The sequence below is a fragment of the Pelmatolapia mariae genome, linkage group LG8 (assembly GCF_036321145.2).
Source record: "Pelmatolapia mariae isolate MD_Pm_ZW linkage group LG8, Pm_UMD_F_2, whole genome shotgun sequence".
Lineage (NCBI taxonomy): Eukaryota > Metazoa > Chordata > Actinopteri > Cichliformes > Cichlidae > Pelmatolapia > Pelmatolapia mariae.
In genome coordinates this window covers 1,775,547-1,788,714 of record NC_086234.1, presented here as the reverse complement: position 1 = coordinate 1,788,714, position 13,168 = coordinate 1,775,547, and the positions used below count along the sequence as shown (strand labels likewise).

General features: G+C 45.0%; 1 protein-coding gene across 3 annotated transcripts in view; it reads left to right on the top strand.

The window, feature by feature from the left end:
• stxbp4 (syntaxin binding protein 4) overlaps positions 1–13,168 on the top strand; it is a 41,180-nt gene that overhangs the window by 9,816 nt on the left and 18,196 nt on the right. For 2 of the 3 annotated variants that reach the window (XM_063482425.1, XM_063482424.1), the window contains exons 2-12: positions 646–719; positions 895–990; positions 1,096–1,165; positions 2,831–2,905; positions 7,872–7,957; positions 8,703–8,856; positions 10,024–10,156; positions 10,475–10,581; positions 10,830–11,055; positions 11,356–11,437; positions 12,960–13,039. In XM_063482425.1, coding sequence (XP_063338495.1) covers positions 646–719; positions 895–990; positions 1,096–1,165; positions 2,831–2,905; positions 7,872–7,957; positions 8,703–8,856; positions 10,024–10,156; positions 10,475–10,581; positions 10,830–11,055; positions 11,356–11,437; positions 12,960–13,039 — 1,183 coding nt within the window. Of the gene's footprint in view, positions 1–216; positions 360–645; positions 720–894; positions 991–1,095; positions 1,166–2,830; positions 2,906–7,871; positions 7,958–8,702; positions 8,857–10,023; positions 10,157–10,474; positions 10,582–10,829; positions 11,056–11,355; positions 11,438–12,959; positions 13,040–13,168 lie in introns of those variants that run through there. The other variant, XM_063482426.1, reaches the window with a different exon arrangement.

Genomic DNA, 13,168 nt, shown 5'->3' with positions numbered 1-13,168 from the left:
ACTGACACAGCATCTGTTTCGATGTCTTTGGTGGGCGTTTGAGGGAGGCATCAAACTGAGCTTAGAGCCCAAAGATTTAAAAAAAACCTCTGGGCCCAGTCTCGAGTATTCATGTCAGTCTGTCTGTGACAGGCTTTGCTGCCTCTACACGAACCTTTGAAACGCTCAGACACCGGCATGTGACTCAAACTGCCGCTCAGACCGACTCTGTGCTGACTCTGAGCTGACTCTGAGCTGAGACTTGAGAACGACCAGCAGACAGCAGGATCATGTTCACCATGTCGGAGGAGTCTCTTCAGCTTTAATCTGAAACCTTCTCACCCACAAATCTCTCGGCAGAAGCACAAAACAACTGCTCCGTAATGTTCCTTTGATTATTTCTAATCACTGTTTGTGTCCGCCCGAGCCTCCAAACATCCAGGTCGCCACATGGTTCAACCGCCTCGTCGTTTAGGAGGCGACAGATTTTATTGGTTGGACGTAGCCGGGTGGAGGTGGGAGGGAGGGAGGGAGACAATGCCAAAATCCTGTGATGATTTGATTATTTTGTGCAGCGGCGCTCTGAGGAAACAGAGCGAGAGGGGCTTTGGCTGAGGGAGGATGTTGATATGTGTTTAAATCTGTTGTGTTTTTGCTTGTTGCCAGGACGATCATGGGCCCACACGGCATCAGCCGAGCCGTACAGAGGCTGGAGTTCTGCGACTGCAAGAAGGGACTCGGTGAGCATCTTTCCCTCGACCTTACTGACCTCTGAATCCTTATTAACCGCTCCTCCTTCAGCCGCAGCTCAGCATCTGAAAATGCTGCGATCGCCTGTTACAACTAGATGAAGAGCCAGTACAGCCTGAAAGCCAGGCTCTTTTTTAACTGGAGCTCATCTGTGTGCGTTCACAGGTGTTAAAATAATTGGGGGCTACAGAGAGCTGACAGGAGAGGAGTTTGGTATCTACATAAAGCGAGTGATCGCTGGTGGGCTGGCCGCTCTGGATGGTAGCTATTCTTCTGGTATTTTTTGTGCATCGGTTACTACAGACACTGTTATCCTCCCTCACTTTGCCTTCTCTCCGTCCGTCTGTCTGTCACTCTCTGTTCCAGGTCGGCTTAAGTCAGGTGACCTGATTTTGGATGTCAATAACATCAGCCTGATAGGGGTGACCAATGAGAGGTGAGTCTCACTGTTGAGGTATTTTAGAAAATGCAGCATGGCGGTCTCACATCACTTGTTTATTTGCACTGTTTGAATTGTGAAGCTGCACGGACTGCAGAGTGTTGGTGTCCATCACACTTTATGTGAATGCTGCACGTGAACTTTTGCAGCCTCAACATCTGCTTTAAGGTCATCAACATGTTGGCATTTTTGAGTAAAAATGACATCGCCTCAAGGCTCTTTAGTTTATAAATTAAGACTCTACAATAATACAGAGAAAACAACCCCAACAATCACATGACCTTCTATTAGCAAGCACTTGGAGACAGTGGGAAGGAAAAACTCCCTTTTGAACCTGAGTTAGTGTATGGGAGCATAGACACAGATACTTGCTAATCTTGCTAACGTCAAAATAAACATGTACTGCACCAAAGCTGTTAGTACAGTGACCTCACAGCAGCCACATTATTGGTCACATGATGTCATTAAAAAGGCTCCGACAGCACAAACATGGTCCAGAGGTCCAGTTCAGGTAAAGCTAGCAGACAGCTAGCAGCTACAGCCGCCTGTGTCACCATCCACCCTTCACTCAAAGAGGCCACACCCCTAATGATGCAACTACAAGCCTTAATGCAATTTAAACAGGTGACCTATAGAAACACTCCCTACTGTTTCTTTGAAGGGAGAAACTGCAGTTAATGTGCAGGAAATAAGGAAAACCGGAAGTTTTCTATTTCATGTTTTTTATGTCATGTTTAGCATCGACCGCTAAACGCAGCAGTTCTCTGATCCTGATTTTTGTCTATGACAGACAATAGCCTCACCTTCACATTTAAAACACTGCAGATAATTTAAACTGCAGCCCAAGTGTTCATTCTGAGAGCAAACTTTGATTATAGCTGACTAAATCTAAAGTTGATTCAGGTGACTAAAGTCTAAATGCAGGTCTAACCTCGCCGCACCAGGAGATTACTTCTCATTGGATAACTTCCAAACTCATCCTGCCTTTCTGCTCAGCTGAATCAGTTTTGATTGGATCTTGTCTCTCCAGAATATTTTCATCTCATTTTTATTCGTTGACAGAGTGTTGATTCATCACAGTTTGTGTCCTTGTGATTAGATTTTATTTTGTTATCATCTTGTTTTCATCAGAAAAAATGTCGATGATGAAACTTACTGGTCAAAAGTGACACTGGATGGTACTCGGCCTACCTGCTGAAGTATGGTTTTTATTAGCTGGAGACACCAACGTCATAAACACTGATGATAACCAAGTATCACAGTTCCAGTTAAACTTAAAAATCTGTTTCATTCTTTAAACAGAGGCTCGAAAGTCGTAGATGGAACGACAATCACAGCTATCGATCATCGGCCACACGACAGATACTAAAGTTCTTTTGAACTTTTAAGTAGGAGCAAAATATGTCCAAAATAACAACCAGCCCACTTATTGCAGGACTGAGGTTAGTTCATGATGACTAGGTTACTGTTAACAGAGACTTTTGGGCTCGAGTCAGTTGCTGTCAGCATCTAGTGGCTGTCGGTGGTACTGCAGTCTACTTGTCCAACAGGTCCACAGAGGACATTTCTAACAGGCAGAGATGTCCTTGAGTTTCACACATGGACTCTTTCTCTTCCATCACACACTGTTAATGTTTACTGCTCGATTCTGCTTCCTGATAGGGCGGTGGAGATCTTAAGGACGGCCTCGCTCTCCAATCACATGTCCCTGCTGATCGCCAGAGATGAGGAATCCAGGTAAGGAGGTGCTTTTATTCTGAAATTATCCCTCTGATTTGACTGCTTTTTCTCTGTCTGGCTGAGCTGAGCATGTTTCAAAGTTTTCTGAGGTTATCTGAGGATGAACTTGGTTTGTCTGACGGTGATGATCTGTGATCAGCAGAGCAGCTGATTGAAAGTCATCTTAGAACAGAACATCTGAGCTGAGCTGCAGGGGTGACTGCCAGGCTGGGGGGTTGATGCTGACAGTCGGGGTTATATTCCTGCAGCGGGTGGACAGACAAGTGAGCCTTAAAGTGTTCAGGGTCACAAGTTCAGGTGTGCAGACACTTCTCCAGTCACATTTTTAATGACTGAATGGATCATTTAAGCTTCTTACGCTCCCTCGTTCAGTGTGAGTGGAGGAAAAGTCGGGTTTTAAGCTTTTTCTAAAGAGGCTCTTCATAAAGATGGAATCTGCTTTTATTCCCACTGAGACGACGCTGACGTTCTGCAGCTCTGAGGATGGGATTTCAGCTTTCCGTGCTCCTGGAAACGAGGCTCGTCAGTGGTTTGATTCGTCCTTGGAGCGAGCTGTGAGGTGATGTGTGAGGTAAACTGACCTGGCACTCTGCTGGCCCCTGTGCTTTTCCACGTCAGCTCAAACACAGCGTGACACAATAGGGACACCGGACTGTCTGTCCACAGGGTCTCTGCTCTGGGAAAGAGCTGCAGCTGCTCAGCACAGAGACATGACCAGGGATCAGACCGCCTTGGTGACATCCTGCTGGCTCGCCGGGCGTTCAGCAGACTCTGTGGGGAGACAGTTGCGTCATGAAACTGTACCCTCAGTCTGTGAAAGCAGGATATAGGTTTTATTTGTTTTCATGAACTGGATTCACTACAAGGGTCAAACATGAAAAATGTCACTGACACTGCAGTTCCTCTGACGTCCAGCAGAGGCTCCAGCAGCGAGTCAGACCTCATAGACTCCCATGTTAAACCTTTACAGAAGAAATAAACATGGTTATAACCTGTTTTAATAGCTCGACTGTTTATAGGTTTAAAGTTTGCATCATTAGGGGCGTGGCCTATTTGAGTGACAGGTGCTGTTGCTTTGTGGAGCAGTAGTACAGTTTATTACACATTTTTCCAGCCAAGCCTGCTAGTGGATTTACAAGGCTCCTGTTTAGAGTCCTGCTATTAGCATTTTCCATTTTGGTTCATTTTAATTAGTGCTGTCAGCGTTAATCTCGTTAAAATGACGTTAACGTCATAACTGTATTAACGCGGCAAACCTCCATTAATGAGTTGCCGCGGATCGCCCTGTGCGTGGGGCTGCACAGTATCAATGAGTTTGCGCACGTTAGCACGTTGGCATCTTGGCGCCGTCCAGCCCCACGCACAGGGCGATCCGCGGCAACTCATTAATGGAGGTTTGCCGCGTTAATACAGTTATGGCGTTAATGTCATTTTAACGAGATTAACGCTGACAGCACTAATTAAAATGAACCAAAATGGAAAATGCTAATAGCAGGACTCTAAACAGGAGCCTTGTAAATCCAGTAGGTGATGGTAAGGTGGTTCTTTGATGTACTGACAGCTTTTTTTAACAACACAACTTAATTAGAGCTGGAGAATTAGCTAACTAGCTAGTTTAGTTATAAAGTTGTATCCACAGTTTACAGTCATATTAAAGGGATGCTAATTTTGGCTAACAGAGAAATGTTATGTACCCCACTTTTCAGTTATTTATTTGTAAAAAATGTTTGGAATCATGTATGATTTTCGTTCCACTTCTCACGTGTACACCACTTTGTATTGGTCGTTCACCTGGAATTCCAATAAAATTGATTCATGTTTGTGGCTGTAACGTGACAAAATGTGGGAAAGTTCAAGGGGGCCGAATACTTTTGCAAGCCACTGTATCTCCTTACATTCTGAGTCCAGCCAGAAGCTCGCAGGTTTGAAACAACAATTCAAAGGTCAAACAGAAATAGTGACGCGGTGCTGCAGGATTTAGCTGGAACACTTTAACAGGAGCTGCACCTTACAACCAGAACACAGGTGAGCTGCGTCTCCTGTTGCAGACTAACTCAGATTGATTGCAGGTATTTGCAGACATTTGCTGATATGTCTGAGTTTGCAGTCACTCTGGACGTCCGGTGCAGTCGCTTTAAAATCATCAGTGTTGAGGTCGAGCTCAGAGGTCGACAATGTTGCAGGCTCCGCGTCCTCGCAGCCAGTTGGACACCTCTGCTGTGTACGATTGGCTGAATGCAGCTAATCTATGGGGACAGATTGGTGTTAAAATAAAACTATAAATGGTTTTTGTTTAGTATTTCACAGATTAACAGCAACATCTATAAAATGATAAATATGCACTGCTATTAACTCTGCGAGCTGCTTTCACATAACGCTGACCTCAGTCTCAGGTCACCACACGTTCATTTTAAATGAGCACAGAGGCCACGGGGGCGGGTCAGAGCCCGCGGAGGAACAGAAGCTGATTTAAAGAACAACAAAGAGATCAGCAGCTTACAGCAGCTGACAGGAAGTGACGTGTTGTTGTGACTGCAGACGAAAGGTCGTCCCACCTCTGGCACATTTTCATTCTCATCCCTATTGTTACGAAACGTGTGTGTGTGTGTGTGTGTGTGTGTGTGTGTGTGTGTGTGTGTGTGTGTGTGTGTGTGTGTGTGTGTGTATACTCGCCTCACAGCTCGACCTCCAATGTTGCCGACGTTTGTTTCACACCTAAAACTAATGATGATGATTATCTGCAGCCGCACGGCGGGTTCCTGCTGAGGACGCCGTGATGCAATCAGGCGGGGGGAGGGAAGGGGGGTGGATGGAGAAAACCAGAAAAACAAGCGTGGAGTTTAAGCTCATTGATGGAGGCTTGAATTGGAGGGAATATTGTGGAAGATTATTTTTAAGCTGTTGTGCAGACGGTCGGGGGGCGGATCCTCGGGTGGTTTGAGGACACGTTTAAAAATCGATCACTGATCTGATGAGTTTCTCTCATGTTTTGAGTGAATGGCAAACGGACTGATTGTTATAAAGCGTTTTCTACTTTCCCACAGTACTCAAAGCGCTCTAAACAACATGCCACATTCACTCTCATAAGCACTTTCTGTGTACTTATTGCTTTCTAACTACATTCACACTCTGATGGATGCATCCGAGAGCATCTTGGGGTTAGTATCTTGCCCAAGGATACTTGACATGCAGACTGGAGGAGCCTGGGATCGAACCAGGCTCCTTCCAATCAGTATGTGACCTGCTTTACCTCCTGAGCTACAGCCATTTAGATCTCTGTTTTTGCAGTCCATGACCACCCCATCATCCAACCCCCCCACCCCCACAGAAGAATCTAAACGTTAGCTCCGAGTCGTTCACTTCACTTCCTGGTCGAGGTCTTTAAGCTGTCCCACTGCAGGCTGGCTGTTCACGAGCTGGTCCTGGAGCTGGTTCCAATCCTGACGGGAACTTGCGGCTTCTGGGTTTCATGTTTCCGTTGTTCCTCGACCTCCTCATTCTCTTAGTTTTCCTCCACACACATGTGACTTTTTCCTGTCACTGTTTCCTTTCATGTTTCATTCCAGCGTCGGTATTCCTGCTTCGTCTCCGCCTTTACACTCAAAATAAAACTGCCCAAAAACGCTGACTTTGACTAACTTGCAATTATATTTTCCATATTATAATAACTACAGAGTGAACTGTTACATTTAACGGCGTCTGCTCAAATGAAATTTGATTTGTATACATTGAGTTTATTCCGAGCACATTTTTCTTATTTTAATGAATAAACGTCTGATTTCCTACATTTCAGTTGATTTTCACTCTGAATCATTGATTTGTGTTTATTGAGGGTGAGGAATCGTTTTTCTGAGGTTATGACCTTCAGGTCTTCAGGATGGCGTCCTGGTCTCTGACCTTTATGTGATACTTCCTGGTTGCTTTGCCTGACGCTCTATGTTTGACCCCATCCTTCAAATACATTTAATTTAGAGCTTGATCCTGATCGCCACTGAAGCGCTCACAGATACAAACGCTGTTATGTACTCCGTCGTCACGTCGGGGTGAAGCGTCGACCTGCTGATTCATGAAATGCTTTCTGTCTTTTGATTCCAGGTTTTCCTCCAGGTGATCTCTGATGTGATTGGTTAGTGGTGTAAAAGGAAACGGTGGACGGCTGCAGTTTAGACTTCTGGCTTTATGTTTTCTGTGGGGGGGGGGGGTTAAGATAATTAAAGAATTCCAGTTTTTCCAGCAGCTGTTTGAATGAAAGCTGAGGGTGGATGGAACCACAGACGTCTGATCTCTGAATGGTTTTTCTCAATGATCGTGCAGATCCCATTTAAAAGGCATTAACAGCTGATCGGATCAGACCGTGATGGCTGATGGTTTGAGTGAGACTGACGTCCGGTTTCCTCGGTGTCCATGTGAGGGAGACAAACTCTCACAGATCTCACAGCTCGCTCTCCTCAAACCTCAAACGCCCCAGTGCTGAACGCCGTCCAGCGCAGGTCAGCGTGTACTGCAGCTCATTCAGCACGCAGCAGGAACCTCATTTAAATGAAGCACATCTTTAATGTATGTCAGCTCACAGCCTCCAACAATCATCATTGAGTGCTTATCTTCATATTTCCAGGAAAGCCCAACTCTGTCCGAGTTCTCACTTATCGTCCAATCAAGACATTCTTGGAACCCATTTTTTTTCCTGGAATGTGCAGCTTCAGAAAAACTCGTGTTCATGAACTAATGACAGACGGATATTTTAAATCCAGGCCTGTGAATAAACTGCATAGACATCCATACTGGTTTAGCAGTTATTAGCAGTTCTTTTATGTTTTTTACATGTGAATTAAAGTCTTGGAGAAGACAGAAATGTCCTTAATTCCTTCAGTTTCACCACAAGGACTGGGTTTGAGGTTAGGACGAGGGTCTTTGAGAAGTGAATCTGAAACAGGGCGCTGTGATGTGTTCATGTGTCCTTCAGGAGGGAGTTCGCTGAGCTGATGGAGAAGTACAGCTCCAACCACATCACGGCTTCAGGACGAATCTCTCCCACGCAGCTGTCCACAGGTAAAACCCACCATCACGTTAGACATGAACATTCGACCCAGAACAAACCGAACCCTCAGACAGCCCTCTGAAGACGTGACGACGATAGACACGACTTTACTCCAACAGCTCAAATGCCTGAAAATTCACAGCATGTTACAAAATCGCTTTGTGGTTACTTTCCAAAACTAACAGTCCTTTAAAAAAAAGTCCATTAGAAGTTAAATTTTTCATTTCCATTGTGTTTAGTATTTCACAGATTAACAGCAACATCTATAAAATGATAAATACGCACTGCTAATAACTCTGCGAGCTGCTTTCACATAACGCTGACCTCAGTCTCGGGTCACCACATGTTCATTTTAAATGAGCACAGAGGCCACAGAACTGTGGACAAAACATCCTCACTAAATATGTTCTGACCCAAAAATGTCCCCAAGTTCTAAAAGAAGTAAAAATAATAATTTTGCAAAGGTGTTCCGACTTTCCTTTCCAAAAACATCACCACTTCTCAAAAATCTCCACATTTTCCCAAAATATCTTCACACTCTAAAAATCCTGTTATTCTAAAATAAAGTCAGTCTGGCCCTCACAAAGTACAAAGTTTCAGTCCTGAGTCACTAAATTGATCCCGTGTTCCAGTTTTTCTCCATCCCGCCGCGTCCCATCGTCCTCCACCTCCCTCTGCCATTCCATTTCTTCTCTCTCTCTCTCTCCCACGTCTTCCTGCTCACCTCTCTTCATTCTTCTTCTCGTTTCTTTAAAGGGAAGCTGACGGACACGGCCTCCTCCTCCTCCTCCTCCCGGTCAGAGAGCCCCCAGCTCCTCAGTCCTAAAGAGGGGGTCACGGCCTACACCCACACCGCCCCTTACCCCGCTAACCCCGCCTACGCCGTGCACACGCCTGTGCACGCCTTCAGGTAGGATCTAAAGAACAGAAATAACTCCCTCTCACAGTGATGCCTTCACTTCCCTGCAAACCACAAAACATTCGACACAGATTCTGATTGGCTGTTTTATATTTACTATTAAAATACATTTTCAAATAGTCTCAGAGACATAAAAACGCATAGAGAGCTAAACCCGTCCTGCAGTGAGTCTTCATGAGTAATTTTTACTTTCCAGCTGATTTATTCAGAGTTTTTAATAAAACCAACACAGCTGCTAATCTGTGAAGTCCTTTCTTTGCCACTTGTTGGTGTTTTAGTGCGTCTCCTTCTTTACACGCTGCCCCTGCGTCACATCTGTCATGTAGCGCTGTGTGGCAGCAGGACGAGGACTCAGACGAAGGCTAAACTGATAATGGAGCTTTAATCACTGGAGAAAAAGGTTGAATACAAAAACAAAACTAGAAAACACTAAGAAACTAGGAACAACGAACGTGGAGCTCGGAAACCTGGGACCATGATGAGACATACACAGCACACGGAGAGGGAACATGAGGGTTAACGAGGAAACACAAGGACAAATGAGAGGACGTGAACAGGTGGGACGAATGAGACCTAACGACACAAGGGGAAGCAAAACTAGATACACTGCACACAGGACAGGGACTATCAAAATAAAACGGGAACCATGACATTCATAAAGACAGAAATAAAAAAGTGTTAAAGTGATGTAGAAACAGCGACGTGCTCTCAGACCAGAGCAAAGCGGCAAAAGATCAGTTTAGACTTTTTTTATTAAAACTCATCCAGGACAGCAGAGTCAGCATCCACATCTATTCAAGTACTCGTGATGATGGAGCCTGGATCATATTATTGATTAATGATGGTATATATCAGTTTAATGTCCCAGCCTGAGCATTGCAGGCTGGTTAGCTGTAGTTATAACATGTTAGTAGAACGCAGTACTGACATCCATAATCAAGCTGCCGTACTGCAGTACTTTGACTACGAGTACATTGAGTTGTTCCAGGCAGTTTGTTACATAATAAACTATGATTCAGCTGCATGGAAACACCAGCAGCCACTAAAAATAGTGAAAAGCCTCTTCAGCAGTTTGAAGCTGGAGGAGGGTTAGAGATTATGACAGCGTGCTTTTTAATCACGCTCTCTGTCATACCGCCTCTCTCTCTGTGTCCTCAGTGACAGTGTCATTCAGTTGATATGTGTCGCCAAGGGAACAGGCCTGGGGCTCATCATCAAGGGCGGAGCCAACCGTCCCGAAGGACCAATGGTGTTCATTCAGGAAATCGCGCCTGGAGGAGACTGCCAGAAGGTCAGCATCTTTGTGGTCCGGTGGTTTGATTCCGATCATTCTGGATTCAGTGAGAACCCCACTGGGCAGCCTGCTGTGTCTACAGCGGACAGTAAAAATGCATCTGATATGATCCACTGGTGATTCAGTGGGTTGATAACAGATAAGGTGACATGTCGGTCCTCAGTAGACTCAACTTCATGCCAGCAAAAGGCCAGACTACAGCACTCGTTTTATGCTAATCTAATAGTAATCATACCAACTTATATTGATAGTGTTTCTGTGAGCATGCTGCTGAACACGCGGTCTCACTGCTCCTGTCTGACTTTGCTGCTTCAGGACGGCAGGCTGCAGGTTGGGGACCAGCTGGTGTCCATTAACAAAGAGTCGCTGATCGGAGTGACATACGAGGAGGCCAGGGGCATCCTGACACGTACCAAACTCAGGTACGGCACACCTGATACCGAACATACATTATGCAAATGACAGGATAGCACACAGCAAGGACATAAAGACACAGCGCAGCTGTTTGCGTGCTGCTGTTGTTTCAGGTGCTTTTCAAAGATACAGCATTGTTTAATATTCAGAAACCATAAGATCGAAAATATTAGTAAATAATAAAAACTGAATAGAAACATAAACTGAAGGTTGTCTCTGATCACTTAAATCCAGACGTTTAACTCTTGTGTTCTAGACCCGACCCGACCGTGGAGATTGCCTTCATCAGGCGGAGGTCGTCCTCCAGCTCCAGCAGCGGGCCCCACAGCCCCATCTCCCTGCAGGGGTCTGGTGGTGGGGGTGGACCCCAGATGAGGGCCCCGGTCCTGGGCACCGTGCCTCAGCAGCCGGCCGTGGTTACCAAGATCACCTCCAGCCGAAACCCCGCCAGCGAGACTCTGCCGTCGGTCAACGTCACCCAGGTCAGAGCGTCGACTCTGAGAGCCAAATAAAAGTTTGTACAAACACAGGACACAGATTTCAGCTCTCCCTTCTTTAAAGTTAGATTAGAGAGGAAGCAGGACGTCTCAGCACCGCTTTATCAAAGATTTACAGACAACATGTTAAAAACACAGAAAACTTTTCATTGATCATCAGAGCGACTTCTTTATTTAAACTGTCAGTTTAATGTGAGAACAGAGTCACACGTGAGCATATCTGACGTCTGACACACACACACACACACACAGTCATTAACATGCTCTGTTAATGTGTGAATGCAGGTGCGAGTGTCTCCGAGCAGAGCAGAGCAGACACGTGTGTCCTCGCCTCCGGAGAGTCACAGCCTGCCTGAGACCAACCCCGGTACGTATCCACCGCTCAGGAAACGTCTGTGGTTTATTCACTTTGTTCACCTGCAGCTTTGTGACAGCATTTAACACCATGCAGGATGGAGACCAGAGGTTTTCAGTAGTTTTAGGAACTTGGAAGAGTTTCCAGACACTCGACAGCTCTGATTTGCATAAAGTAGCTCAGACCCGAAGTTCACGCAGTACGGAAATCTGTGACATCATTTCTGGATGCACAGGTGTCTGCGACATCAGGAAATCGTACAGCAGCATCAGGAGAATGTGAACATATGCAGGCAAATGTGTGTGCACAGACGAGCCGCCGTGAGCTGTTAATAAATGTCTGGAAGACGGGTTGGGGGGCAGATGGTGCGTCCTCCTGTCACAGGAGGAAGTGAGGTAAGTGGAGGTCTGGCCTGTGACTGGCTGAAGAGGTGCGGAGCATCACTGGGTTCGTGAGGAGGCCTGAGGTCTTTGTCCATGTGGGAAATCGTTCTGTCTGATGGACGACCTGAGGCTCCAGCTGTCCCAGCAAACCAGTCTGACCTGTGGCGTCTCCATGGTGATGTCTGAGGCTGAAGAAGATGCTGTTAGGGTCACAGAGCTAACACACCTGTAACAACACCTGCAGAGACACAGGGGGGTTGTGTTCTGTTATTTATCTGGCATAAAGGAGGCATAACTGCCCTGCAATGAACAGAATTCCAATGTATTTTATTTACAATTACAGTTTCATTATATTTACCTACAAATGTTTAAAGGTGGGCACAATCAGGTTTATACAGGAAATAATTCATGACAATAATAATGAAACTGTAACAAATGTAAGTAGTGAGTAAGACTAAAAGAAAAGGACAACAGAACATAAAAGGAAAAATAAAACCTGCTCCATCAAACAGCCGCATCACAGAGAGTACAAGATGCAAGGAGATGGTTTTCTGCAAAATTATCATGAAACTACACAGTGATTAAAAAGTTATTTAAAGTATAATTCGTGTCTGTTTTCCTGTAAAATACACAGAATTTAGGCAGAACTTACATTTACTTACTATCTCGTTATTTCTTTCAATATTTAAAATGACTTCATGATTTCTTTGCGATTGTTACCTCCTCCTTTAAGGGCACCGACCTTTAAATATGTATCAATGAATAATATTACACGATCGTTTTAAATTCAAATTTCCAGGTTTTGTGGTTACGTGGTAGTAAACATGTGATTCTTATACTCGTTGGCTCCTCATGGTTCATTCATGTTGTTTATTTAAATATCTTTTGTAATTATTTTTGAACATTTTGTGATTGTTGCATCTCTCTGTCACAATTTATGGTCATTTTGCATCATTTTGTAGTTGATTTGTGGATATTTTGTGTATTTTTATTCCGTTTTTGAGTTTTCTTTTGTGTCTTTGTGGACTGTTACGTCTTTCGTGTCATTCTCTCCCTGTTTTCTGTGTGTGTTGCCGTTTCATCAGCATTTGTTGGATCCTTGTAGTTGTTTTGTGTCTTTGCAGTAACTGTGTGTGTTCCTCTGCTTCCAGAGTCTCCGAGCAGTCAGCCTCCTCAGAGGAAGAGCTCCCTCAGCGACAGCTGTCGCCTCAAGATAGAAAGGTTGGAGCAGGTGAGTGTTTGTGGTTCGCACCTTTGAACGCTTCACGCTGACGTTGAAACAGCAGAGTCAGCAGGATGAACCAACCAGGAGGCAAGAAAACAACCAAACGCGTAAATCTGCACAGAAACTATGGAGTCC